The sequence below is a fragment of the Coloeus monedula genome (genome assembly GCF_965178545.1).
Source record: "Coloeus monedula genome assembly, chromosome: 2".
Classification (NCBI taxonomy): Eukaryota; Metazoa; Chordata; class Aves; order Passeriformes; family Corvidae; genus Coloeus; species Coloeus monedula.
The window spans coordinates 30,221,314-30,246,266 of NC_138782.1; the positions used below are offsets into that span (position 1 = coordinate 30,221,314).

Here is a 24,953-nt window from a genome sequence, read left to right on the forward strand (position 1 = left end):
TATAAATGCTCACTATCATGTATTTACTAGCCAATACACTTTAAAATTTCAATTTTTTTACTCTGAAAACTAGGATGTCTGTTTGAGTCAGCTTACATGGAGAGCCTGGAGATGCACAAGAGAAGAAAGTACAGAGAGGTTTTGGTGGATAGCCTCTTAACATGGCTCTTTTTGGTGAAGATTTCTATGTCTTTATGGCTTGCTGATTTCTCTTCAGGGGTTGGAGAACCTACAACATATTGAAGGGTGGGCTGTTTATTTTCCCTGTGTTGTTTTTATGTACTGAAATATTGTAGTGAAAATAGCTGGGTGGGGTGTAATGAATGTTTTCAAAGACCTTCCTTTGAAAGAGGCTTTTTTCCAGCCCTTGGTGGTCACCACCCATTTTCCTGTGCCGTGCACGACTCTCTCATTGTTCCTACCCACAAAGGCCCCTTGTGTGAACCTGTCAGCAAATGTGCCAGCAGGACGAGATTAAATGTCGTGAGATACTGGTCCAAGCCTGCTGAAGCACCAGGGTTTGGCCCCACAAATGTTGGTGGGTATTGCCCAAGGCCCAACACAGGGTTAGATCGTAAAACTTGGGATTTGTCAACAATGCTCTGCGCGTCTCTCTGAACCATTTACGGTTGAGTGGGTTTGGGGCTGAAGCGTCGGTACGCATACCACTGATAGCGAAGTCATGCGATGGCAGTGCTTGTCCCTTAGGCGTGAAATAAAGCTTAACTGAAAAATTGTCCCTGTTTACGTGCAGCTGCACCATCTTGATAAATAATGGTGGTTGGGGTTTGGTATGGGCTGGGGCTGTGGTCAGTGCCCTATCAAAAAATGAGGCTGGTTTTGAATTTTACTTGGGGGCCCACCTCCCCCCCCAGCCTGCGAATTGCACTTCATTCACCTTTAGCTTTAACCCGCTGGTGAAGAGATAAAGCACATCCTTTGGTATGTGTTTTTTAGAGTAGGTAAATAGTTGGGTTATCTGAAAACAGATCTTAGCAATACCTGCTGAGCCTTTGAGCAACAATGTGTATGGACCTCTAGATTAGCTGTCAACATTGACTGATTACTACAAGTAATGCCCCAAGATAAGGATCTGTAATCTCTCAAACACAAGTCATTGATAGACATCTGGGGTTGTGCATTGTCATAACCAACCTTATCCCACACTGCAGTGCAATTCCAGGAGAGAAAAGCAGAGTGGTACATTTATTAGCAGCAAAAAAAACTTGGCTGATTTAAAAGCAAGTTCAGTTTTGGCCCATGTTGAAACAGTAATTTCTGTTGTGTTGTTTAGAGTGTTTGGTGCTGGGCCTCTTTCAGTCTTGGAGGTTATCTCTGAAGCTTGCCTTGGCTGGTGTCCGAGTTGATTGCCACAGGGAAGGAATCCATGATCTTGATGGAGCAGAGCAATGCAAAACCAGTCTGGGGAGGGAAGACCTGGGCTGCCATGATTAGCTAGTCCACTGAGATTTGGCTATATGCTGTCTTCCTTGTTTCTCTCCAAATGTCTGTAATATTTGAGAAGATAAAGGTCTTGTTTCACTGACCAGTTCTCGATGTGGGCTGCAGTAGCTTTAAAAGGTGACCCAGAGCTGTTTTGACCCTCTCTGTGACCAGCACTGGTGCTTTCTGAGCATGAAGTGACTTGGGAGTAAGACACTGCACTTCCTGAAAACTAAGCCACAGTGAAGTCATCTAGCCCTGGCAATGAGTTGGAAAGGCAAAAAGGCAGTGCCACTATCTGCTCTAAGCTGATCAGCAGCCTGGTATCTTCTCTGCACGCTGTGGGCCTCAGGTGGTTGCATGGGGCTGTGCCTTGCCCCGGACACAAAGCATTTGGCACATCATCTGAGGTACCAGGCTTGTGCTGGTGTGGCAGCTGCGGGACAGGCTGGCACTCACAGCATTGTGAAATAATCCAGGAAGGGATTAATGGCTGCCGAAATCCTAATACTTATCTTTCTGTTCAAGGCACTCATAAAACTAGAGAAAAAATGGAAGAACATAAATCCTGTAGACATTGTTTTGCTTTCTGTGATTAAATTTATCAGACTCTGTTGACATATTGTGAACCTAAATGCTTAAAAAAATGTCAGTGTTCCTGCAGCCTCAGTGAGGCTTGCAACATTGAACTTCCAAAGTGCTACATAATTGCTGTGATAACTTCAGTATTTACTGCGATACCTTAAATTGCACTTGCAAAGTGTTTTTCTTTCAGTAGCTGCATTAAGCACAGTTAGTGGTATAAAAAAGATGCCAGTGCTATAAACATTGCAAAACTGTATAGGTATAATGCTTTTTGTCTTAGCACCACCTTTGTTTGTTTGTTTGTTCGTTTTCAGAAATTAGTGCCAAGAATGTTCATGAAAATAAATAAAATACAAATCCAGTACAGTTTAATTATTATGCATAAAGGTACCATCAGAGCTTCAGACACTGAAGAAGTTATAGTCTTATGTGTGGCTTTAAAGTATATACAAATTTATCCCCTGTAAAGAAAACCTATTCCTGGCTATGTTACTGTCAGCTGTGAGGGTCTTGGAGTGATATGGACTTAGTGAATCATAAATATGCTCAAAGACACCAAAAGTTTGGTATTCATTTAGGCTTCATCTCTTGATACTGTAATTGTAGTTGCCAAATCCTCTATTGTTGTGCCAAGCATCCTAATGAGAATGGAAATGAGTTCTTCGCTCTTAATGCAGTCTCCTCCCTCCTGTGTCCCTGAGACACTCAGATTTCTCATTTTCCTATCATCTTGCCTTTGGTTTTAAACTTAGGTGAAGGAATTGCATCGATATTGCTATGGCAGTAGGTGCCGAGCTTTGCTGAACTAACAGGGATTTGTTATTTAATGAGTATGTACAGAAACACAAGAAATTCCTCAAACAAGCCAAGGAGCTGTTGGTGAGTTACTCTTAAGTTAGGGCAGCTTTAAAGGAAGGGTGGAAGATACTTCATTTCCTTATTTTTGTAATAGCCCTTTCTGTTAGTAGCCTTTCTTGCTTGTTACCTTCGAACTCTCATTTCCTTTATTAACGAATTCCCCATTTTGGCATCCTTTGAGTTTGTTTTGTCTGTGTACTGGGTACTGTATCCCAGTGGGCAGTAATGCTGCTTTAGCACTTCAGCACTCCATGAGCACTCCACATACTTCAAACTGATTTTGGATTTTTTCCTCCTCCTGAAAATAACTCTGTGTCCTTCCCTTTCCATTTGCTCTTGCTGGTGTGCTGAACCTGGGCATCCGGTGTCTTCTCAGGCTTTAGAAATAGTTCTTTTCACTGGAAAGAGCTATAAGGAGGGATCTGCGTGGCACTGTGTTTGGGTTTCCTTCACAGCTTTCATAGTTTGGCCTGAGTTCCTGGGGAGTGAGTAAATTGCTGTTTCTAGCACTTTTTATTTACTGATGGTCACTTTTATTACTTTAACGGAGGGAGCTTTCAAAAGCACAGCATGCCATCCAGAATAAACTGCTTGTCAGGTAGAATGGTTACAAATACTTCTTCAAGGAATTTTAAGGCTAAGTAAGCATGACTGCTGGCTGCTTGGTGTCTGCAAGCTCATCTCTGGGGCAGTCAAGTGGTGTGGTTCTGAGATAGCTATAGAGTGCCTCACAGTCAGCAAAACTCCTTTTTTATTATTCTGGTTCAAACCAACTAGGGATTTGCCAAGCAGAAAGTAATGCAAAATATAAACTCAACAAAAAATGGATTTGCTAGTTTGAAATAAATATTTTTTTTATCTAAGGTATTACTGCCTATTAAAATACTTTTATTGAGTTTTTACAGGTTTTAATATGAATTTTCTTTAATGCTAAGCATCTGATCTTTCATTTATCTGTACTGTAAAGTATTTTCTTATCTTTGCATCCACAGAATGTATTTTTCTTGTTCTGCAAGTTAGCATTTGACACTTTAAACCACTCGAAATGAGCATTTGCTACAGAAATTTCATGTGACAACTTAATTAACTGTGGATTCTTGACCTTTAAAGTGCTGAAGCTAGAAACATTTAATAACCAGCCATTGGATATAAAGTAATATGCTTGTTGTTTTACTAGCTTGCATACATGGCAGTTTGAAGCAAAGTCCAAGGGTCACGAAAATCATGAAGTAAACTCAAGCGGGTCTGTCTGAACTGCATAATTCAAAGTGTTGTCTGGATGTGTCACACAGAGTGTAGGTATGAGAGAAGGCTACCAGCTTACTTAGGAGATATTTTTCTGCAAGGTGTGCATTTCAGTTTCTCTGAAAGCTTCTGTGATCTGGAGCCTGCACAGTGGGAGTGTAATTCAGTGCAGTTGTTGCACTGCTGAATCTTAAACAAGCGTGTGTGTGTGTGTGTACACAACCTGAGTATCGACCCACGTGGACTTGTGAAGAGCAGCGAAACCCCGAGCAGAAGATTGCTGTCCTGGCAAGTCCCTCCATCAGCTTAAGAGGAGACCACCAATGTCCTTGCCAGGAGGGAGGACCCCTGAAGCTGACTGCCTGGCACCCTCATCAGCTGAGTGCGTACCCAGGGCTTTGCAGGGGTTGGAACAGCCTGCGGGAAGGAGCGGGCAGATGTATGGGTGGAGGTGGTGGGCAGGGATCACCAATGGGGATGAAGTGCTGGTGGGATTGAAACTGCAGAGAGCGAATACAGTCAGGCAGTGGAAACAGGACCGGAACCTCAGGTCAGTCCGTGGCTGCTGAACTGAGGAGGGTTTGTGTGGGTGCCTAACCAAACTCCGGATCAGTGACGCCGTGTGCCTAAGCTCCTTGCAGGGATGATCTGTGTGCCCCATTGTTTGTAGGGCTGATCCTTCCTGTCTCTGGGTCGCAGTTACCTTCTGAGGATGCTGCAGGAGGGCAGTGCCAGCACTGCAGCCCCTGGCTGAGGCTGGCTGCCTCAGCTATTTTCCTGGCAGCTGGAGCCCAGAGCTGTCACAGCAGTGGGCGCTGGGAAGGCAATTCCTAAGCTGACACAGTAGTTTTGCAGGATTGTTTAAAACAGATGGGTTATGTGGAGCTTCATGTTTTGCCAATAAGTTGCCATCCTTGAAGTTTCCAGTCCTGCAGTAAGAGAGGCTTCAGAAAGTGAGATTATGATCTTCACCCTGGGTGTGCAAGACCTTTGTCTGGAGGCATTCCTGCTCATTTCGGTGAAGCTGTGTTGCAAGGGCCTGCTGGACATGAGCAAAGGGATAGGAATCTGGCTCCTGGGATCCATGCAGGGCATTCCTATGTCACCTGGGATGTTTTCACCCAGTGGGATGAAGTGCTCTGTTCCTGGGCATGGTTGTACCCTTGGGACTAGTTTGGTGTTTGGACTCTGGGAAGAAGCATGCAGAACTGCTTATAAAAATTTGGAAGCTTTGCCTGGGAGTGTAAGTAGTTGCCAGTTTTTTGTGATCTTTTCTCACGTGCACTGGCCTATAAATTCTATTTTCAGAGTGCAAACTAAACCCACCAGGAGGGAGTGGGAAATCATGTAAACAGCTGTCCTGAGGGTACAGTGCCACACTTGTGTTCTGTGTCAGAACTGCCTCTGCCTCCGGAACTCTTCTGTTCCCAATGGCTTGCACACCCATAAGCAGTGCAGCACCAGTGCATCAGATCCAGCAGCCCTGGGAGAGTCCTTACTGCGAAGTGGCACTTCCCTGTTCCTTCTCCTCAAGTCTCCTGACCACCTTTTATGTAGCCAAGTCCTGAATGGAGTCACCAGACCCATTCCTCAGCTTGGCTTCCCCATTTCCAAAAGAAATTTGACCTTCTTCATTCCCTTCTGGGTTTACTGGGACCAGTTATGCTGTGATTGCAGTGTGAGGGTGCATGTACGGCTCAGTGGAGTCTTATCCTGCCGGATCCTGGGACTCCTGAAGAAGCGAGTGTCCGGGAGCTCCCAGGAGGCTTGCCCTGCAGTACCCCATGGCTTTGGATCAGCATACAGGTGGCTTCATTCGTGGTGGCTTTCTCTGCTCTTCCCTCTGCGCTTTTAGAAATCTGTCGGAGTGAGCGAGGTTTCTGCTTGCGTTGCTGTCTCCAAGCAGTGACGCACGTGTGTGCTCTTTTTCTGCCACATAAGTGGGTGGTTTATGTGCTAGGAGGGAATGATTCATAAATTAGCTAGAGCCCAGGCCTTTTCTCTATTGCCTGGGTGATGTGTGAAGAGGGTTCAGTGTCAGCCTTTCTTTCCTCCTGGCCTTCAGTCGGGTAGGTTGCTGAGCAGTCACACTGCCACTCTCCAGCTGTGGGTGGTCCAGCCTCACCCAGGGTGAAATCCTAATCCCCTGTATCACATGGGGGTAACTGCAGAGAGAATTATTAATGGCCTGCAGTCTGCAAACAAAAATCATGCAAATACTGTTTTTTTCAGAATTCTGTCACTCAACTGCACTTTTGGGAGTCTTTTGCAACCAGGACAAGTAAGCACGGAATGACCATCTTTTACATGGACATCCCTGGGAGGCACAGCAAGCAAGCATAGATGGACGTCTTGAGTGGGGAAATGGCACAGGGGCATTTTGGATCTTGGTGGACTTATGCTGGGCTGGCTACAACAGCAACATGACTCAAGGGTGTGCTGTGTGAGGGGAGATGGGGAGGAAAACTGAGGTCCAGGAAGCCACAAGGGGAGAAATGCTTAAAAAGCAAGTAGTTTGTTTATTTTAAATGATAGTGAATAAGCAAAAAAGTCTTTTGAAAGCAACAGGCAGACTGATTCCTCCTCTAGTTTTTTCATGTGAGAAAGCTCTTGTGTGGTATGTAATGAACGGAGATGTCTCTCTGCAGAGGACCTTAGCAGGACAAGCAGAAGCAGTGTTGAGGGAAAGCATCTGTCACAGAGAGAGAAAATCTTTCTCTGCTCATAGTGTTAATTGTTAGAAACCTTGAGCAACCCATGGTTATTGAAACCAGCTTGTCCCATTAGCCACACTTCAAAATTATATTTACAGAGGTTAGAAAACTAAATATTTTTCTTTGTGGCTGGAGTGGTGTCATGAGAGACCCTGTCTTATACAACCTGTTTTTACTGTATAAATTGCGACCTGGCTTTGGCCTTGGTTCCCGAAGTTTCATATTTAAATGAGGAAGGATTGGATCTTGTTTTGCCCAAGTTGATTCTAATGTGAAAATTGTGGCCTCTAGATTTAGAACAGAGCTCAAACATTTATGGTTGAAGTTATATTTTTCAAGCAACAATTGGAAATGCTCACAAATACTGCTACATAGTTTTTGTTCTGTTTGGTTTTGTTTTGCTTCTACTCATTTATTTTCTTGGTATAATTAGAAACTGAGAAGATTTGTTCCTGGTCCATCATCTGTATAGGCACAGGGTAGGCACATTTTTCTTTAGAGAGCAAGACATGTTTCTGAAAGTACCATCAGTGTAAGTATTTTACATGACTCTCCTGTACCTAGCACCTGCCCCAGGAGAACATGGGGCATTTTCTGTAGTATCTTCTCAGATAGTTGTAAGAAGGGACTTTTTTTTCACATGGATGTAGTATGACTCTTACTTGGCCAGGAGAAAAGTAATGTTAGTGTAACCTTGTGAATATCTGATCCTTTAGATTCAAACTTAGGTGGGTTGGTGCTCGCTTCAGCGAGACCCCTTGAAGTAATTATTGAAGTTGGATCCTGCCATTATATACTGAAATGTGTGCAGGTCTCCTCCAGCACATGCCTCTTGTAACACAGACGATGTTATAAAACATTCACCTTGGGCAAAATAATTGTGAAAGAAGTTTGCCGAGGGCTGATCACAGATCTTGAGAAGATACTGTAAGGATTTGAGCCCCTTGCCCTGTTAGCACACCCACTAGTGAGCACCTGTCTGATCCCACATATGTGCCCAACTTCATGTGTTTTACAGGACAAGGGCTCTACTGATATGTTGTGAGCCCCCTCCTGCTCTGAGTGATGATATTGAGTGTCCAGCCTTGTTGAGCCCCAGCAAACACCTCGCTTGACTTTACTCTTGGCATTTAATGTGCACCATGGCTACTTTTCCTTCTTATTAATTTATGAAGCCTCCTGTCGTTTCAATGCAAGAAGCTTTTGCAGACTGTCTAGGTCTTCCAGAAACAGTAATCTTCTTTAAAATACTCTGCTATGTATTAATACTCTTTTTCTATTTTAGGCAGTTTTGCATGAGACCAATCATGATTGAAACAGTTTCTAGAATTAAGTAATGGGATTAATACTTGTTTTCCTCATAATATTCGTGCAACAGAATATATTTATTGAAACTTTGTTTTGATAGGGTGGGGTTTTTTGGTGGATCCATTTTTAGTTTACAGGCTCATTATTTTATATTGATGTTGGAAAAAACAAGTTAAAAGCTGCTTCATTTTTGGGAGCCTCGCGAATGGAGAGAGGTGCTGCTGGTGATTCTAGAAGTGAATGTGCAGCCAAAACAGCAAAAACAGTGGAACCATTCTACTTAGCACCCTGTTCTGTGCTCATTCAGGTGGCACTGGTGGACTGTTGCAGGAGTCAGCCTGAAAAGAAATGTATTTTGTGTTGGTGTGACTGCAATCCTCAACTGCAAAACCTCAACTCATGCAAGTGTAGGAACTTGTAGTATCAGCAGAGCTATGTGGGGTTGAAAAGGCTCATGGTTTTAAATGGATTCAGATGCTTCATGTTCTGAAATAAGAATTGTACTTCATTAAAGAACGTTAGAGTCAGTAGAGTTCGCTCTTAAAATGCCCTATCCCAGAATCATTATAAATGTATTCCTTGCATTTCTCACATGTTAAATTTAGCTTTATGTCCCTTGGTGGCTTAATTTTGCATACTTGCTTCATAAAATGTCTTCCGCTTTGTTATTTCCTGCTCTTCTGTTCTCTGTGGAGTTTGAAGGAGGTTGGCTCTATTGGTCATGTTATTTTACTCACGAAAGGATCTATTTTCATAGACAATGGAGAGATGGTGATTTATTAGAACAGCTTCTCCAAAGAAGGGCTATCTTGCAAGCAACAGCATTTTCCTCTTTGTACCCTTCATGGTCAAGGAAAGATGGCTTTCTGGACGAGTTTTGGATTAAGAGCTGAGACAGTTCTATAGACTAACACAATTCGATACTCTACTACTACTTTTATTTTAATGTGGAGTGCAGCCATTGAAACTTCACAACATTGTTGTATCCATGACACAGCCGTATTCACTGTAATTATTCTAACTTTAAAATGGACTACCACCTCATCCCAGAGTAAGTAAATTTAGATTGAACAAACAAAAAAAATTATTTTTAATGCATCCTGAATCCCAGAAATAATATTTTACAATTTCATTTTGAATTTCCTGCCTAAGGCAGATCTCAATCCTGTTACATTGCGTGGGGATTCAGGGTGTTCAAAGGCTGACCCATGTACAATCGGAGCCCTTTCCAGCTGTGGCAGTCATCTCCTAATTCCCATTTAAAGGGCACAAATGGGTATTAAAGTCTGGCCAATTGATTTCAAACACCTGACAGAATGGTATCTTCTCATTGCTGAGAAGATACACTCTTGTAAATGCCTCTCAAGTTGTGAACTGCATTTCAAGAAAGGCTTTTTCCTTTCTTTTCTTTACCTGTCAGGAGCAGTTCTGAACGGAGGAAGGAGAAATCAAGAGATGCAGCAAGATGCAGAAGAAGCAAAGAGACTGAGGTTTTCTATGAACTGGCACATGAGCTGCCCCTGCCCCACAACATCAGTTCCCACCTGGACAAGGCCTCCATAATGCGCCTGGCAATCAGTTTCCTACGGACTCACAAGCTTTTGTCTTCAGGTAAGATCTGGCTAAAAGAAGTCAGTTGTCAGGCTGGCTGATGGCAGCTTGGTAAGATTATGCATGCTCTTCTCTGACTAGAGGGTTACCACAATAACAATTAGTGCAGGTTTTTTTGCGTCTCTAAAAAAACCTCTGAGAACTCTTGAATGTGGTTTATTAATCTCAGTTATGAGACTTTGAGCTTTTAAGAGTTCTATCAGAATTCAAATGCATGAAACAAATAACTTTTGATTTGGCGTGGCAAGCGTGTTTGTGCCTGCACATTCAAACAGCAGCTGGGATGCTCTGAAGGTCCAATACTTTGTTTGAAAGGAGTAATCGTGGTATCCACTGGCAATGAGTAGGTTGTTTAAATGGTAGGTTGTTTAAAACAAGATAGCTAAAACAGCTTCTAAATACTTGATGTGAATGGATTCTACACAATCAGAGCCTTGCTCACGTTGGACTAGTAGGAAATGCAAACAAGCATAATATTTATAGCCTGTGAAAACTGGTAAAATTAGGAATATTCTTATTTTGCCCCTATATTTGAATAAGCACTTTGATGGAAATATGTGGCTTGAGTAGCCTGTAAGATCAATGAAAATAACTGATGTTTCCAGAACTTTCACACGGTGACCTACAAGTGTTGAGAATACATTAACACAACAATGCCTGCGTTGTTTGTGAATGGTAAACCCAAAATTTTGTCTTTTCCTTCATTAATGGCAGGACTCTCAATAAGGTCACAATTGCACTTCCTCTCCTCAGAAAAGTTGAGTCATACGAGAGCAATTACTTTAATAAATGTTATTAGGAAGCATCCCATTTTGTGGTTGGATTTGCTGTTGGTTTGGTTTTGGTTAGTCTGAAAGATATCGCAAATTTAATTCTGCTTCTGTGTGCTCTGTAATTTCTTGTAGCACTTTTGGCTTTTGCTGAAGCCTGCTGTATAAAATGTAGGTATTTTCATCTTAGCTTATAGAATGTGATTTTATTGTGTACTTCTGTGAAAGAGAAGTTTATTTGCTGAACAGTGTTTGGAAATCATCTCTGATTTTGTCATGTAACTAATACTTGAAGTTGCGTAAATAGGTAAATGTTCTTAAACAAAGCCAGTTTGTTAGTAACTTTCTCATAAAAACACAGCCTCAGCTCTTCAAATATTTATATGGCATGAACTAGAGACTGACACAGCATAGGAAAAGTAAACTTCTGAAAGGCTGTTACCGATAATATAAGTAATGTGCGTGCCTGTGAAAATTGACATGAAATAGTCGGATGCAGTCATCATCAGAAAAATACCTTTGCTTACCTGCTAAGACTAAAGTGAACTTTTCAAATGAATTTACATTTCTCAGTGAGGAAAGAATCTACTGATTAAAACATTTGTTTTGATGGTTCTATAGTGCTAAGGCTTAGACTCATTATTTGATGAGATTTGATAACAATTCAGTATACATGTATAATAGTCATACATACACGTAAAGATATGATATATCTGAGCGGTATTTCTGTGACAGTGTTTGAAAAACAATGTGATTCATGTAGATAATTTACATTTTCTTCAAGTACCACCAGTACCCAGCAGCAGAAAAGAATCTGGACATTAAATCTTACAGAAGTGACAGGCTGTGCTCTAATATTTCATGCTTTCTCTGTATTAGTTGTTTGCTTAGCCTTTAATCTGATGCCCTCACTTCCTCAGTCTAAATATTAATTTGGAGTAAGTCCTCTCATGAAAATTTGTGTTGTTAGTCAAATGCAGATTTGTCCGTGGCTACATCTTTAGACACCAGAGGCGCAGGTAAGGGTTTCAAAATCTTACATACTTATATTCTGAGGAACTGAACTTAAGGAACTGTAAAAGGACACATTTTCTGGAAGTTTTGGGTATTATTTTCTGATAATGAAAATACGTTAAAATTAAAGAATCAAGTCAGAAAACCTTGCCTGCTGCTCATCTACTATTCTGAGTACAGCTAACATATAAATTAAATTTCCTGTCTTTGTGGACTTCTGAATAATGTCAGTCTTTATAAGGACACTGGCTTTCACTAGAAAGCCATCCAATGTAATTCAGAGTGGTAGGTTTTGATGCAGCTGGAGGCTCACGGATCAAGAGGTTTGCTGCTCGTCCTGTTTTGACAAGTGTAAAGCAAGATGGATAATGGGCTTGGGCGATGTTTGTGCTGGTTCTGTTCTTGCTTCTGCTTTGGACCCTTTCTGAGCCCCAAGCAAAGCTGCAGCAAAGGTTTCATGTGCATGTTCAGCAGCTTGGAATTTGACCATAAATTTCCTGTTGCATTTGAGAAGTCTGATTTGACTGACAGGGAGCATGGGGGACACTGTCATCTCTTGATGGATGAACTGGGAAATGGGGAGGTGGAAGTGCATGAGAAGCAAATGCCCACCTCAGCCTGCAAACTCCCTCTTTTCTTTATGTTGTCTTTATTGAAATGGTTTTGATTATTTGGGCTGGACACCTGCTGTAAACTGGAGTTAAGTGAGAGTATGTTTCTTGTTTCTAATTTCGTCTATCAAAACCTACTAGCACACCATATTTTATTTTGTATTACTGTTTGTGGGCATGATTCTCAAACACATCACACATCTCTCTGTTTCAAGGCAATTTTGCCTGAAGCACAGAGAACAAGGCCTTTCCCAGGACTGTACCCTCATCTTTCTGCAAGCTGATGCTCCAGGTGGGATTTTGGAGATGGCTGTAGGCAACTTGTGAGTCTCACTCCACTGGCTTTGAGTGTCTCATGCCCTTTCCTATTATTCCCTGAGTTGGAATAGGGCTTTTCACTTGTGTTACTTGGGCTGTTTTGTTAGCTCTGTCTGCATAGTGATCATTTATCTGTTGGGAAGCCAAGACCTAGGGAAATCTATGCCCACATTCTTCCAGCAGGTGAACGGCAGAGCCTCTGAATCTGAGCCCTCATTGAAAGCTCTCCCGCTACGTGCCTTGAAAAATCCCGACTTCTGGATTGCAGAGCGCACGTCTCCTGCAGGCGTTGCAGGGCCCGAGCTTGGCCCTTGTATCCTATCATAATAGGAAATAGCTGGTTGTATATCTCAGAGTTCAAAAGGGTAAAAAATACCAGGTTTTGCTTTATAAAAGTTGCTGCTTTACTTAGTAACACGTTTCCCTTTGATTTTCACAGTAGGCAATTCTGTGTGGGAATGTTGGAGAGGAAGCCTTTAACATTTAGAAATGCAGGCTGTTCGTCTGACGGCCTGATTGAGATTAGTATCACAGGAAGCAAACTGAAACAATAGCTTTATAATACTGTTTCCATGTTGTGCACAGAACAGTACACAGTATAATTGGAATGCTAAGTAGAAATATTTAATTATGATCATCTTAAATATTTTTCAAGATGTCTTCTAATTCTGCTGGCATAGTACATTTTTGCCATCGTCACATTCAAATGTTTGGGATAAATTTAGACCTGATCTTTGTTCATTTCAAGTAAAGGTTTTGATCCCGTAAAGTTGCTGCTGAAAATAGGCATTCTGATGCTTATCAGTAGTAGAGCTTTTGGAGTTGGGATCTTATGTCCTTTAGTTTACTCAGAAAAAATGTAAGCAGTACTTTTCCCATGTTATTTTCTAGTACAGCTAGTAAGTAAGGCTAATGCTTTTGGGGGAGCTAATAGATGGCAAAAGAGAAATAATACCTTTTACTTAAGAATGGCTACCTTGGTTAACAGCTAGCATTGTGATAGTTGCTGTGGCTGCCTCAGAATATTCTCTTTTTGTCTGAATATGAGGAGGAGAATCCATTTTAGGAAGCCTGTATGTGCAGTGCCAATAACTTTAAGTGTTTATTTGAAGCATGCTGATGCTAAAGGTGTTACAGGAACCAGAACTCTTTAGTACGGTGAGTTTCTCTGTGTCGGGACTACAGACTTTTTAATCAGGCTAATCAGGCCAACACAATTTTATTGGCTTGCCTTAATCCCATCCTGTTGTGTGGTCACCTGGGTGTCTTTTCTGTGCAGAAATCCAGCAAAGGAAACTGGCTGGGAGTTGCTCTTGTGCAGGCAGACAGCAGCAGAAATGGGGAGGGAACAGGGATGCAGACAGGAAGTTGTTTGGGAGAAGGGAGGCCACAAGGAAGCCAGTGTGAAGTTGTTTCAAGGGAGGGAGACAACAGAGCCGGAAAGCCAGCAGGGAGCAGAAGGGGAAAAAATAGCTTTTCTCTAGGCTTTTAAGGGAGAGGACAGACTGCAGGGAGAACTGATGTGGGCATTGTTTTTGAATGTCTGGACAAGCTGCATCTAATGTCAGACCATTGTGGCATAAAACAGTGCTTTAAAAATAGCATGTCTACTTGGTTGCTTTTATTAAATTGGAAAAATAGTTTTATGCCAACCATGCTGTTAGGAACGAGAGTGAGCTGGGTGCTGAGTGCTTCAGCTGCTTGAAGTGATGTCCCTTTTCAGGGAAGGTGCACCCAAAGGTCCCATGGAACTCAAAGCCTGGTCTGATGGAGTGCTGTATTCCCACCATTCAACACTGATGGCTGCAGGACTCCAGCAAGTTCCTGGGAGCAGCATCTGAATGATTTGGCTAGATACAAACTCTGCAATCAAAACAACACTAACATAAGTGTTTTCTTTATCCAAGATTGCTTGTGCACTTGGAGATAAGAGCCCTTCAGGAAGCTTCAAGTTTAAGAGTAGCTTTTTCTTGATGTATCTAAATTGAAAGCTTTTATTGAACACATTGAAAATATCCCCTTGAACAGGATGTACTGCCCTGTCAAGACAGAAAAAAAGGGGGGAAAAAAATCAGTCACTCTCCTTTGATGGAAAACAAGAAACCAGGAAGAGACAAGTCTGTCTCAAAGCTGCTCTCTCTGATGCAGGATGAAGCTGCTGTTAGATCTTCCCTAACTTTTGCCTGCTGGCATCAGGCAGTTTTTACAACCCTCCTCTGGAGTGGCAGCTGTAGCCTGGTATCTGTTACGCACAATATGTAAGCAACTTACTGGTACTTATAGGAACCAGGACAAGAGACAAAGCCAGGAAAATTCTGTGCAGGTGAGGATGTGACCTCCAGTAGAAACACATTTTATCATTGTCTACCTCTGAACGGACCAAAAAGACCCTTTTGAGTCAGATCAAAGGTGTTGAGAGGAGTTATAGGCTGTTTGCTAGGAGGTTGTTTATACCTGCACAGTTATTTCTTGTAAGGAGCAGCCTGATTTTTGAGCCTTCAGACTTGTTCCAAGAGGTTGGACTGAAGGAAATGAGCAAGCATCTACGGAAAAAGTGTTCTTAAACTTGGGAACAGTGCACATCCTGACAGTGAGAATTAATCAAAGCTTGTTTACAAAAGTTATTTTTAGCATAAAAGGTTATCATAAACACTGCAATAACCATTTGCTGTTACAGTTCAAAGTTTCTTGTCAATGAATAAATTCTGTTTGGTGGTTAGAAAATTTGTCAAAATAAATACTTACCAAAATTTAATACAGACTGAGACATGGACTGAAAAATACTGTATCAAAATTCAATGCAGTAAGAAATGCTGCCTTGGGGCAAAGTGAACAGTGGATGACCCAGCAAATGTTAGGACATGGGACACTGTTGCTCTGTTCCTGGTTCTCCTGTAGCTCTGACAGTCATCCCAGGAAGGCCATGGCAGTTTTATGAGGCTTTTTTACAGGTTTCAACATCTCCCAATCTCACCTAGACAGGGATTCTCCTCCTGTATAGGCTTCCCAGTGTTAAATGAACACAATCTTGGCTGGGCTCCATCAATGTAGCTATAGTATGAACAACAGTATTACGGCGCTTCATTCTGCTGAATGTGCTGTTAATTTAAACTGGCATATTTGCAGTCCAATCTCCCTCCTACACTGTCATGAGATACTCCTATTAGTTGAGGGGAGGTGGAAAAAGTTGTAGAAAAAAACCAGACACACATCTTTATTTCAAAATTTAGCTAGAAGCTATTTTGAAATGCAATGCTAACAAAGAAAAATAAAAAAAAAATTAAAAAAAAATCCCACCCTAAAAATCAGTATAAACTGAGTCCCACTGTTACCTTTCTTGAAGATGTGCAAAAACCTGGCAAGTGTGCATGAGGTGCTGCTCTCTGAATAAAGTGACCTCAGACCTACTGGAAACCAAAGGCTGAAGTTCTGCTCTCACCCCCTCATGCTAACTTCGCACTTCCATTTGGTCCCAGCTTTCTCAAATATTTTCCATCTGAAGCTGAATTTTCTTACGTTTGTGCTCCAGTTCAGCCCCAAGGTAAATAAATGAAGACAATTTAAAGCAAAGTGAAACACAATAGGGATTTCAGGGAGGAGCTTGCAGTAGCCATGCCATTATTTGTTTTGCATCTGCAAAATAGATTCTTTCTAAAGCAAACCAGATTTTTGCTAGTGGCAATGACTGAATTGCTTCTGAGGTATCACTCTCCTAAAGTGTGTATATCCTCTGAGTATTAGTAGCTAGTGCTTTCCACAGGAGAAAGGGAACGTGCTCTAGTGCTGACACTGCACCCATAGGAGGGACTCCTATTTATTATTTATATTACTATAATTATACCGAGTTACCTGATACAGGGCATACCAGAGCCGCCACAGTGCAGCCCAGCACATTTCTTTGCTGCAGACCGAGGATCCTCAGGTAGCTGATCTGCTTCAGCGGGTTAGCACAGATGACACCTTCTGGGACTCTGTGTTTGCAGCCACCGCAAAGAACCGGGAAACAGTCGAAGACACGAGCACCTTTGGTGTGTCCCCCAGTGCTGCAGCTGCACTGGGTAGGCTGCTGGGGGCTGCTTATGGGGGACAGGCAAGGAATAGATGGGCAACAGCAGCAGAGTGGCTCTGGAGGTACTTGGCACCCACCTTTATGTGCCTGATAGCGCCTGCAGTTTCCTCAGCTTTGAAACGTGAGCACGCCCTATTAAGTACTACAAGAAACCCATATCTGCCAGCTCCCCTTTCCTGCTGCAGCCAAGCTGCTGAGGAGAAAGGAGGGGGTGCAGTGGGGTTTACTGAGTTACCAGGGAGGCTGGAGTGTGTCTGCAAAACACCTTGGTTGTGCTTTTGGGTTAGGTTAGATGGGGTGCACAGCAGCACAAACAATGATCTCTCCTTCCTCCCCATCCACATCACAGATGCCTCCAGCTGGACGAAGATAATTTTAATAGAAACAGTTGAACTCTGATCCCACAAACCCCGGTAACTACATGCTTTAAAGCTGACTATATCTTTAAGTGCTGTGCTCAGCTCGGACCTTAAGGGTTTGAACCTGCAGCCCTGATGTGAGTGATCCATGTCCTCTGTGTGTGTTTGTATAAGTAATATAATTTATATACATGGAAAAGCAAACTCAATCATCTGATAATACAAGTAAAGTGTTTGTCTTTCACTGTTGGAGGCATTTAAGAATACAAATGCTTTGAATAGCCTTCCTGCCTTTGAATGGTCATGTTTTGTTAATGCAAACTTAATGAGCTGGGAAAAAAAAATGGAAAGGAGGGTCTGGGGTTAGAGCTGAAAAGTCATTTTTTCTCTGAACCCACACTTGGCTGATTGTCTTGGGCTATAGCCATGATCCCTGCTGAATAAACCATTTGTTTGCTTCCGGAAAAGTAAAAAAAGACCCTTGACATTCTTTACGCAGTAGAAACAAGCTTGGGAGCAGATGGTCACTTACCTCTTTTTTTTTTTCTTTTTTTTTTTTTTTTCCTTCCCTAAATGTCATTTTGGTCAAAGTGCATACTATTCAAATATATTATTGTGTATTTTCTGTATTTTAAATGCTAGTCCTGATGTAATTTCCTGAAGTCATTTGCTTTGTACTAAGGAGGAACTGGCCCTTGCATGTGTAGCCAGAATTGCAGTGCAGGGACGTGAAATGATAAATCCCCAGCCTGTGCTGGCCATCCCTGGAGAGTGTCCTTTCTTCCCTGCTACTAAACAGTCTTGTTGAGAGGCAAAGGGTGATAAACCAAGTGCTCCCCATGGCTCTGGGGCAGAGTCCATTTCTTCCCTTGTTTGCACGATGCGTGATGGGCTGCTGCAGGGACGGATATTGAGAAGCAGGAGGATGCAGCAGCCAGCATCATTTTTGTCACCCTTCGTCTGTTCCAAACAGTGCTTGGTGGGCTCTGCATTGCAGAAGCTCATCCCTCTTGGTTCACTTGCAGTCCATCCTCAGGCACTAGCAGATGCAGTTCCAGGAGCTGTATAGATCAAGCTTATCCTTTAATCATCACTCATTAGTACTTCAAAGTAAAAACTGCATTAGTTTGGCTCAGCCTCTTCCCTATTCAAAAAAGTAACAAACCCAAACCATATAATGTTTTACAAAGCTTTGCTCTATTCCTGCTTCTAGACTTCTTGCAAAATGAGTATTTCAACAAGAAACATGAAGGAAAGTGATCAGTGTGCTGTTTCATTGAGGAAAATAACAAAAATGAATTAGTTTTGTCAAGTATGTACCACAGAACAAACTGTAAGCTGAAATTGCAACACTAAACCAACAAGGAAGAGCATCTTCTCCAAGAAACTTGTTTGTGTCCCACTGTTCTTGCGAGTAAGGCTGATGCAATTATGGTTGGAACCCCTGGACAGCAAAACTGGTGGTGGGCCCAGCCTGGAGCCTGTGCCACCAGGAAATGGCACAGAAAGCAGAATTGTTTCAGCTCTTCTCCCATCATCCTTGTTGCCGTGGGCTCTAGGGCAGCTTTGATCTAGATGAGACTTACTCATGGCCTTATATCTTGAAGTTGGTTATTCCTTATTCTGAGACAATTAGGTGGGGTTTTGTTCTTCATTTACCTGCTTTTTCCCTTCAAAATCAGAGCTTTACTATGACATTTGCAATGACTGATCACAAATGAGCAGGCTAACTGACAAAACTGTAAAGATAAGCTCATCACAGCATCTCTGAGGTACACAGACCAGATACAATATCTCTAAGTGGTTTTGTAAAAAATTATTCCAGAAGTTTCACATAAAACATATCAAGTAATTATTGGGCTGGCTCCTACGCAGAAGTTTTTCAATGCTAGTTGCCTGCACGTCATTCCCTGACAGCTTATTACTCATGGAGCTGAGACATGCTTAAAAGCATAGAAGGGAAATGGGCACTTGTGTGACTGGCAGCAGAAGGAGCAGTGCCTTTCCCCTCCCTCCCTGCCTGCAGTTTTGCCACGTGTCACCTCCCATGGCACGAGATGGGCTGTGTGGAGCACACATGACGAGGGCATCACAGTGCCATCAGCTGTCACTACACTGCAGCCCAAAGGTACCAGAAAAATGTATAACCAAAAAAAAAAAAGCTGTAATAAACATTCTAGCACGGCCTTAGATTTCAGCTGGACAGTGGCATGTCTTTCCCAAAAATGAGTAAGATGCACTGGGCTCATGAATCTGCACAGGCAGACATCTGGGACATAAGCAGAGTCTGAGGCTCTCCTTGCAGGACAGAGGAAGTGGGGGTGGGTGACAAAGCTTGTCAGAGTTTGGTGGAATGGAGCATAGGAAGTTCTGATGTCTGCAGATGAAAAAGCAGGTATCAGTGGGATGGATCTGTGGTTTTCTGAGGAATACTGAGATTTATGGGATGACAAAAAGATTCACCCAAAATGACTTCAAGGGAGCAGTTTCCTACTTTTTCTATTCAAAGTGTGTTAACAGATGTGTCTGTACTGAGTGAAGAGGTCTATTTAGACATGCTTTGTAGGAGCTGTGTTTGAACTTCTTAGAAAGCCTGACCTGATGGAAGAGTCCCGTTAGATGTAAGGGATGCACAGATTTATGTACCTTCTGTAAGATTTGCCCTCTATCTTGTGCCTCCTGTTAGGAGGTGCAAATGTTGCATGTGGCCAAGAGAACGTGCACAAAGAAGATGCACTTCAGTGCCTGAGTCTGTAGGTGTTAGTGACTGAAAGCACATCTTGCAGAAACATGCTAAAGGTGAAGAGAGGGTCTTGCATTTGCCAAAACATTTGAAAATTATCTCCTGCCTTTCTAGTGATAAGGGTATCCCTTTCATATACTGTTCAGAAGGCCCCACCAGAAGGGGTTTGTTGAAAGGAAATTTTAACAGCAGAAATTTTGTAACCAGATGTGCTTGCATTGCAGAAGGCTGGCTGGGGTGCTGAAGGCTTTAAATGCTGTTTTTGCTTTTTTTTCTCAGTATGTGCTGACAATGAGAATGAACTAGAGGCAGACCAGCAGATGGACAACTTGTACCTGAAAGCTTTGGAGGGATTTATTGCCGTGGTGACACAGGATGGAGACATGATCTTTCTGTCAGAGAATGTCAACAAATATATGGGTCTTACCCAGGTAACTTTTTCCCTTATGCTTTCCTCTTTGTGATACAGTTCATAGAAACAATTCTTACACCTAAATGCAGAAAACCCATCTGTGTGTCACTGCAGAGAAGACTGGAAATAAAATGTCTTCTTTCTCAGGCAGGTACCCTGCACAGCAGACAACACGAGTTGGAGGTTCCCTCTCCCTTCCTACCAAGTTGTAGTGTCTTTGGTGACTGCAAAGTTGCCTTCCTAGATATTACTGGGGAAAAGAGAAGGCATTTATTCCACTTGTGCCTTAGACTATGGGACAGAGCTCTTTTGGGTCCCCCTTTTTCTGCTTTGTGGATTGGGAGTTTTCTCCTGTGTTGAAAATAGCAAGTGGTGTTGACTGTTAACTGCACTGTGCAAATTCAAAGATAAGAGAGTTGTTCTGGGTAGAAAATGAGGAGTTATGCATAGGATAAACAAAGGGAAGGTCATGGGATTTGTGCCCGAGAGCATCCTGTTGATGCACTTAGTTCTAGTGACCAATTTCATTTGAATTGTATTTAAAAACAGATAAATACTTTCAATTGCTCTGATTTGGCTAAGTGTAGCTCTTATTTCTACACAGGTGGAACTCACTGGACACAGCATTTTTGACTTCACTCATCCATGTGACCATGAAGAAATTCGAGAGAATCTGAGTCTGAAAAATGGTAATAATGAAAATACAGAAGTCCCTGCTTGCTTTTGAAATAACCAAATGAAGTAAATGGCTAGTAGAGATCTGTTAGTCATGGTAAAGGGAATTTTCAGTAATCATTAGCTTTGCAGATTTGTTTTGTTTTGCCAAATATTTTTTAAATATGATATTACTAAGGAATTGTCTGTTTAGTATTTTCCTTCCATCAAGTTTAGATGGGTATAATGTTTTCAACTGTCATTCTTTGGAAAGTTTTATGTGCTGCAAGCTAAAACATAGGTTTAAAACGCACAAAGTTCTATTTACGTTGTACTTAAAGTTTTAGGTCTGAGCTCTACTTACTGCTCTGCAATGGTTGATGCATCTTTGATGGTCTCTGCAGGTAAATTATCTGAGAACTAGTCTGTTATTTCTGTTGAATGTTTCATGCTTATAAGTAGGAGAAAGCAAGAAGGAAAGTGAGAAAACTCACTTGCCTTTTCCTGATTCAGGTCCAGGCTTCGGAAAGAAAAGCAAAGAGACGTCAACTGAGCGGGACTTCTTCATGAGGATGAAATGCACTGTTACCAACAGAGGCAGAACTGTTAACCTCAAGTCTGCCACATGGAAGGTACCATATTTGAGCCAAATTAAGTGGTTCTGATTTTTATTGACATTTTGATGTGTAGAGAAAGTACATCCTAAGTTTGGTTCTCATTATTTCAGGTATTGCACTGCACTGGACAAGTTAAAGTATATAACACTTGCCCTCCTCACACTCTGTGTGGGTATAAGGAGCCTCTTCTCACCTGCCTTATAATAATGTGCGAGCCTATTCAGCACCCTTCAAACATCGATATCCCCCTGGACAGCAAGACCTTCCTGAGTCGCCATAGCATGGACATGAAATTCACCTACTGTGATGACAGGTAAGCTCCATTGGTTTTTCCTTTCCATAGGTGTTTTTATCTTCCTGAATAAAACAAGCAGGTCTTCCAAATGTCCTCTGTGGTCCTGGTAAGCAAGGACTAGAAGAAAGTACAGCCTGTTACCAAAATGGCTATTTATGGCGTACTTAATTCACTTTAAATTTCAGTTTGGGCAAAGCAATACTCCTGATGTATTTCCTCCTCTTGCCAAGTGAGAAATTCAATTTTACTGAGAAATGTGAGGCAACTTGGAGCCACAAACATCAGCTTCTCGGGGTTTAACACACTGAAGGGTATACAGGATTTCTGTTCCCGTGTTTTAGAGCGTGCCCCATGGGACACCATATGGACCTTAGTCAAGGACTGTTTTATGGTTGGTTTCGCCCAGGATGCTGTTATCACTTAGCTGGCAAGTACTTCATGCTCTAAATTAACCAGGAATTGCTAAGGCATCCAGAGTACCTGGCTGCCCTGAAATGGAGTTGCAGCCTCTTGCTTAACGAAAAGCAAACAGCCTGTATTGGTTATCTACATGCGCCTCTTAGTGACGAAATGGTGGGGGGGGAGGATCTTGGATCAGGCAAGGGGCTTGTCCTCTGCTCCCCACGCTTCACTCTTGAGTGGAAAAAATGGAGATCCATCTAGTCTCCATGTGCCTGACTAGTGCTGGGACCTCCATGGCCTTTCATGCCATCTGCCTCCTCTGCCTGTCTATGTACTAACAATCTTCCATGCATGCGAGCGAGCCAGAGATCCCTTCCCATGAAGTGTCTTCCAGTCCCCCATTTGCCCAGAGAAAAGTCTTGTCTTTACTGCTGTGGATTTGGGGTTTGTTTTGGGGTTTTTTAAGTTTATGGCGTCATCCCTAAATTCAAGATGAACTTCTGAACTGCCTAAAGAAATTGATCTCCTGAAATTCAGAGATGCTAGCGACCTCTGAGGTCTGGAGGCTTATCAGTGAGATTATACACATGCTTGCAACTTACACAGAAACTCACAGGACCGACAGCTTTGCTGTTTTCTTCAACCTTCAAAGGTTTTCTTAAACTTTGCTAAGTAAGATTATTTTTTTAAACAATGTGATGAAGCGGCCATATAAAACTTGCAGTGTTCGCAGCTGTGGATGAAAGCAAGATTTTAAGTGTGAAACCTGTGGCTGACCTTCTGAACTCTCTGAGAACTGAGCAGCAAGTGTGCTTTAACTAGAAATGGTCTCTGATGTAATCACAGTCAGACTTCTTTCTTTGTTAATATTTTCAGGATGAAAATATTGAGATATCAATAGGATTTTGCTGCTGGAGGGAGAAGCAACAATATGGTAGTGACTCATTATTAAAAGCAATGTGACTCTGAATTACTGGGGTCATTCAGTGGCAGGCTACAGGAGAGTAGCAGAGGATTTTGCTTTATTGCAGCATTCACATGTCTCTGCAAGACTTAATGCATAAGCCATTATAAATGAGAATTAGAGGGACTGATGCTATCCCATTAAAGATACACATGCTTATTTTTTAAAAATGATATATTAGGCCCTGTCTTAAATAGTGGGTGTTTGATTTACAGGGAAAATGTTTCACATGGCAGTGAAATACAACAGCTTCCTGTGGAGGATTGAACTTGTAGGGATTTTAGAGGTTTTTTCTTTAAAACCAGACTACAAAGTAGTACATCTTTTACTAGATAGTTTTGGTTGGATGTTTCATTCCTGTTTTATTCAGATCTTGATAAAGCTGCAAAAAGCCAGCCAGGGCAGAGAAGGAGGAGACCTCACAAACCTTTCAGGTTCTTCACAGCAGATCCACCTGGCTCCCACTTCCCTTCCAGAGGGACGTTGATTTCTCTCCAGCAGGCGACACTTCACAAGGCACATAAAAATGCAAAACACTCAGCTGTTCTTATCAAATTCAGTGCTGCTAGACAAATTGCATTGAAGGAGCAGCTTATGCCAAAAATATAAGTCCAGGCTGGGGAGCAGAGGAGGGAAAGCAGCATGTGCCAGTGTCTTTCCTATGTACTCTGTCCTTTCTGCAGTGATGCAGACGGTGTCTTTCCAGTTCAGGGCTGGTATCATTGAGGGCAGTGTGCCTCCTCTGCCAGGCTTCTGCAGTGGTCCTGGTATTGTCCTTGCAGTTCATCTGGTGTGGATGATGCCTTAGGTTTTAACTTTTCTATTTTTCAAATCCTGTACTGGCTAGTTTGTAACTCTGAAACTTCATACAGCCTGTTAGCTGCTGTTCTCTCATGCTGGTTAGACATGACAATCCATCTCTAGGTTTTCTCTTCAAGGGCACTTTGATTGTCCCAGGCCCCAAAATGTGTAAACTATAAGCCTTTGAAGAGGAGGAGCAAACTTGGGGCAATTACATCATTAACTGAAATTATAATTGGAGAATTAACCCTGGTATGCAAATGAACCAAACTTATAAAACTGTGAAGAACCCGTGACCCAGGGTCCATCTTGGGTGTGGTCTTTTGACTGCCCAGGCTGTACCTTTGAAGGCCCTTCAAATAAATACCTCCTTTTATTCTCTTCATCTTTAGCCTCTCTTTTCAGGCAGCCACTTCCAGGCATCATGGACAGGTCTGCTTCCAGGGAGCATTAAGTTTTTATTTTCAAAGCACTCAGTCAAAGAAGCTCTCGGATTTCTGAGTGTAATCTCCTTAGGGAGGCTCATAGTCTCTGTCTGACAAAACAACATACAAAATACAGGCTGGCTACCTTGCAGCATTTGGTGACAAAAACTAGTTGGCTTTTGCCTCGGAGGGTACAGGGTAAATGCAATATGAAGCAGACAAGACTGGCCATCATTTAAAACATGTGAGACAGTAGCCCATATAATTTGCCTTCCAAAAATAAATTATGTATGTGGGCCTATGACTTGGCAGTGGTTAGGTGGGATATGTTTGTATTCTTAAAACAGTTTTTGCAAGGTGATGAGCCTGTAGAGAAAGGTTCATGAGATATGAATAATAAATAAGGGTTGTTCTGTTAAATGCCTGCTTCAGCCATTCCTGGAGAGTGATTTAAAACTGTTCCCTTGCTCCACTTATCTTGGCTAAGTGGTTTACAGGAAGGATTATTTTAGCTGTAATACAGAAATGCTGATCAGTGGTACAATTTAATAATCCAAGTGAAAGCTTAGTTCAGCTGCATAATGCTTTTGTGTCAGGAAAGTTTGCCAGTGAGCGTGTTCTAGTCAGAAGAAAAGGCATGTCTTTGTACAAAAGCAATTTTGTTACCTTGGTGGCATAGCTGCTGCTTGGTGTATCTTTATGTGCAGGGCCACGGGGCCAAGGAGTAGGTAAAAA

The 24,953-nt window shown here is 42.2% G+C and overlaps 1 protein-coding gene across 2 annotated transcripts in view; it reads left to right on the forward strand.

Moving 5' to 3' along the window:
- The window catches only part of EPAS1 (endothelial PAS domain protein 1), a 78,681-nt gene that overhangs the window by 32,622 nt on the left and 21,106 nt on the right, over positions 1-24,953 (forward strand). The window contains exons 2-7 of one of the 2 annotated variants that reach the window (XM_082303181.1): positions 9,574-9,764; positions 19,928-20,079; positions 20,665-20,749; positions 21,056-21,118; positions 21,228-21,346; positions 21,442-21,644. In XM_082303181.1, the coding sequence (XP_082159307.1) occupies positions 9,574-9,764; positions 19,928-20,079; positions 20,665-20,749; positions 21,056-21,118; positions 21,228-21,346; positions 21,442-21,644 (813 nt within the window). The remainder of the gene's footprint in view (positions 1-9,573; positions 9,765-19,927; positions 20,080-20,664; positions 20,750-21,055; positions 21,119-21,227; positions 21,347-21,441; positions 21,645-24,953) is intronic. The other variant, XM_082303182.1, reaches the window with a different exon arrangement.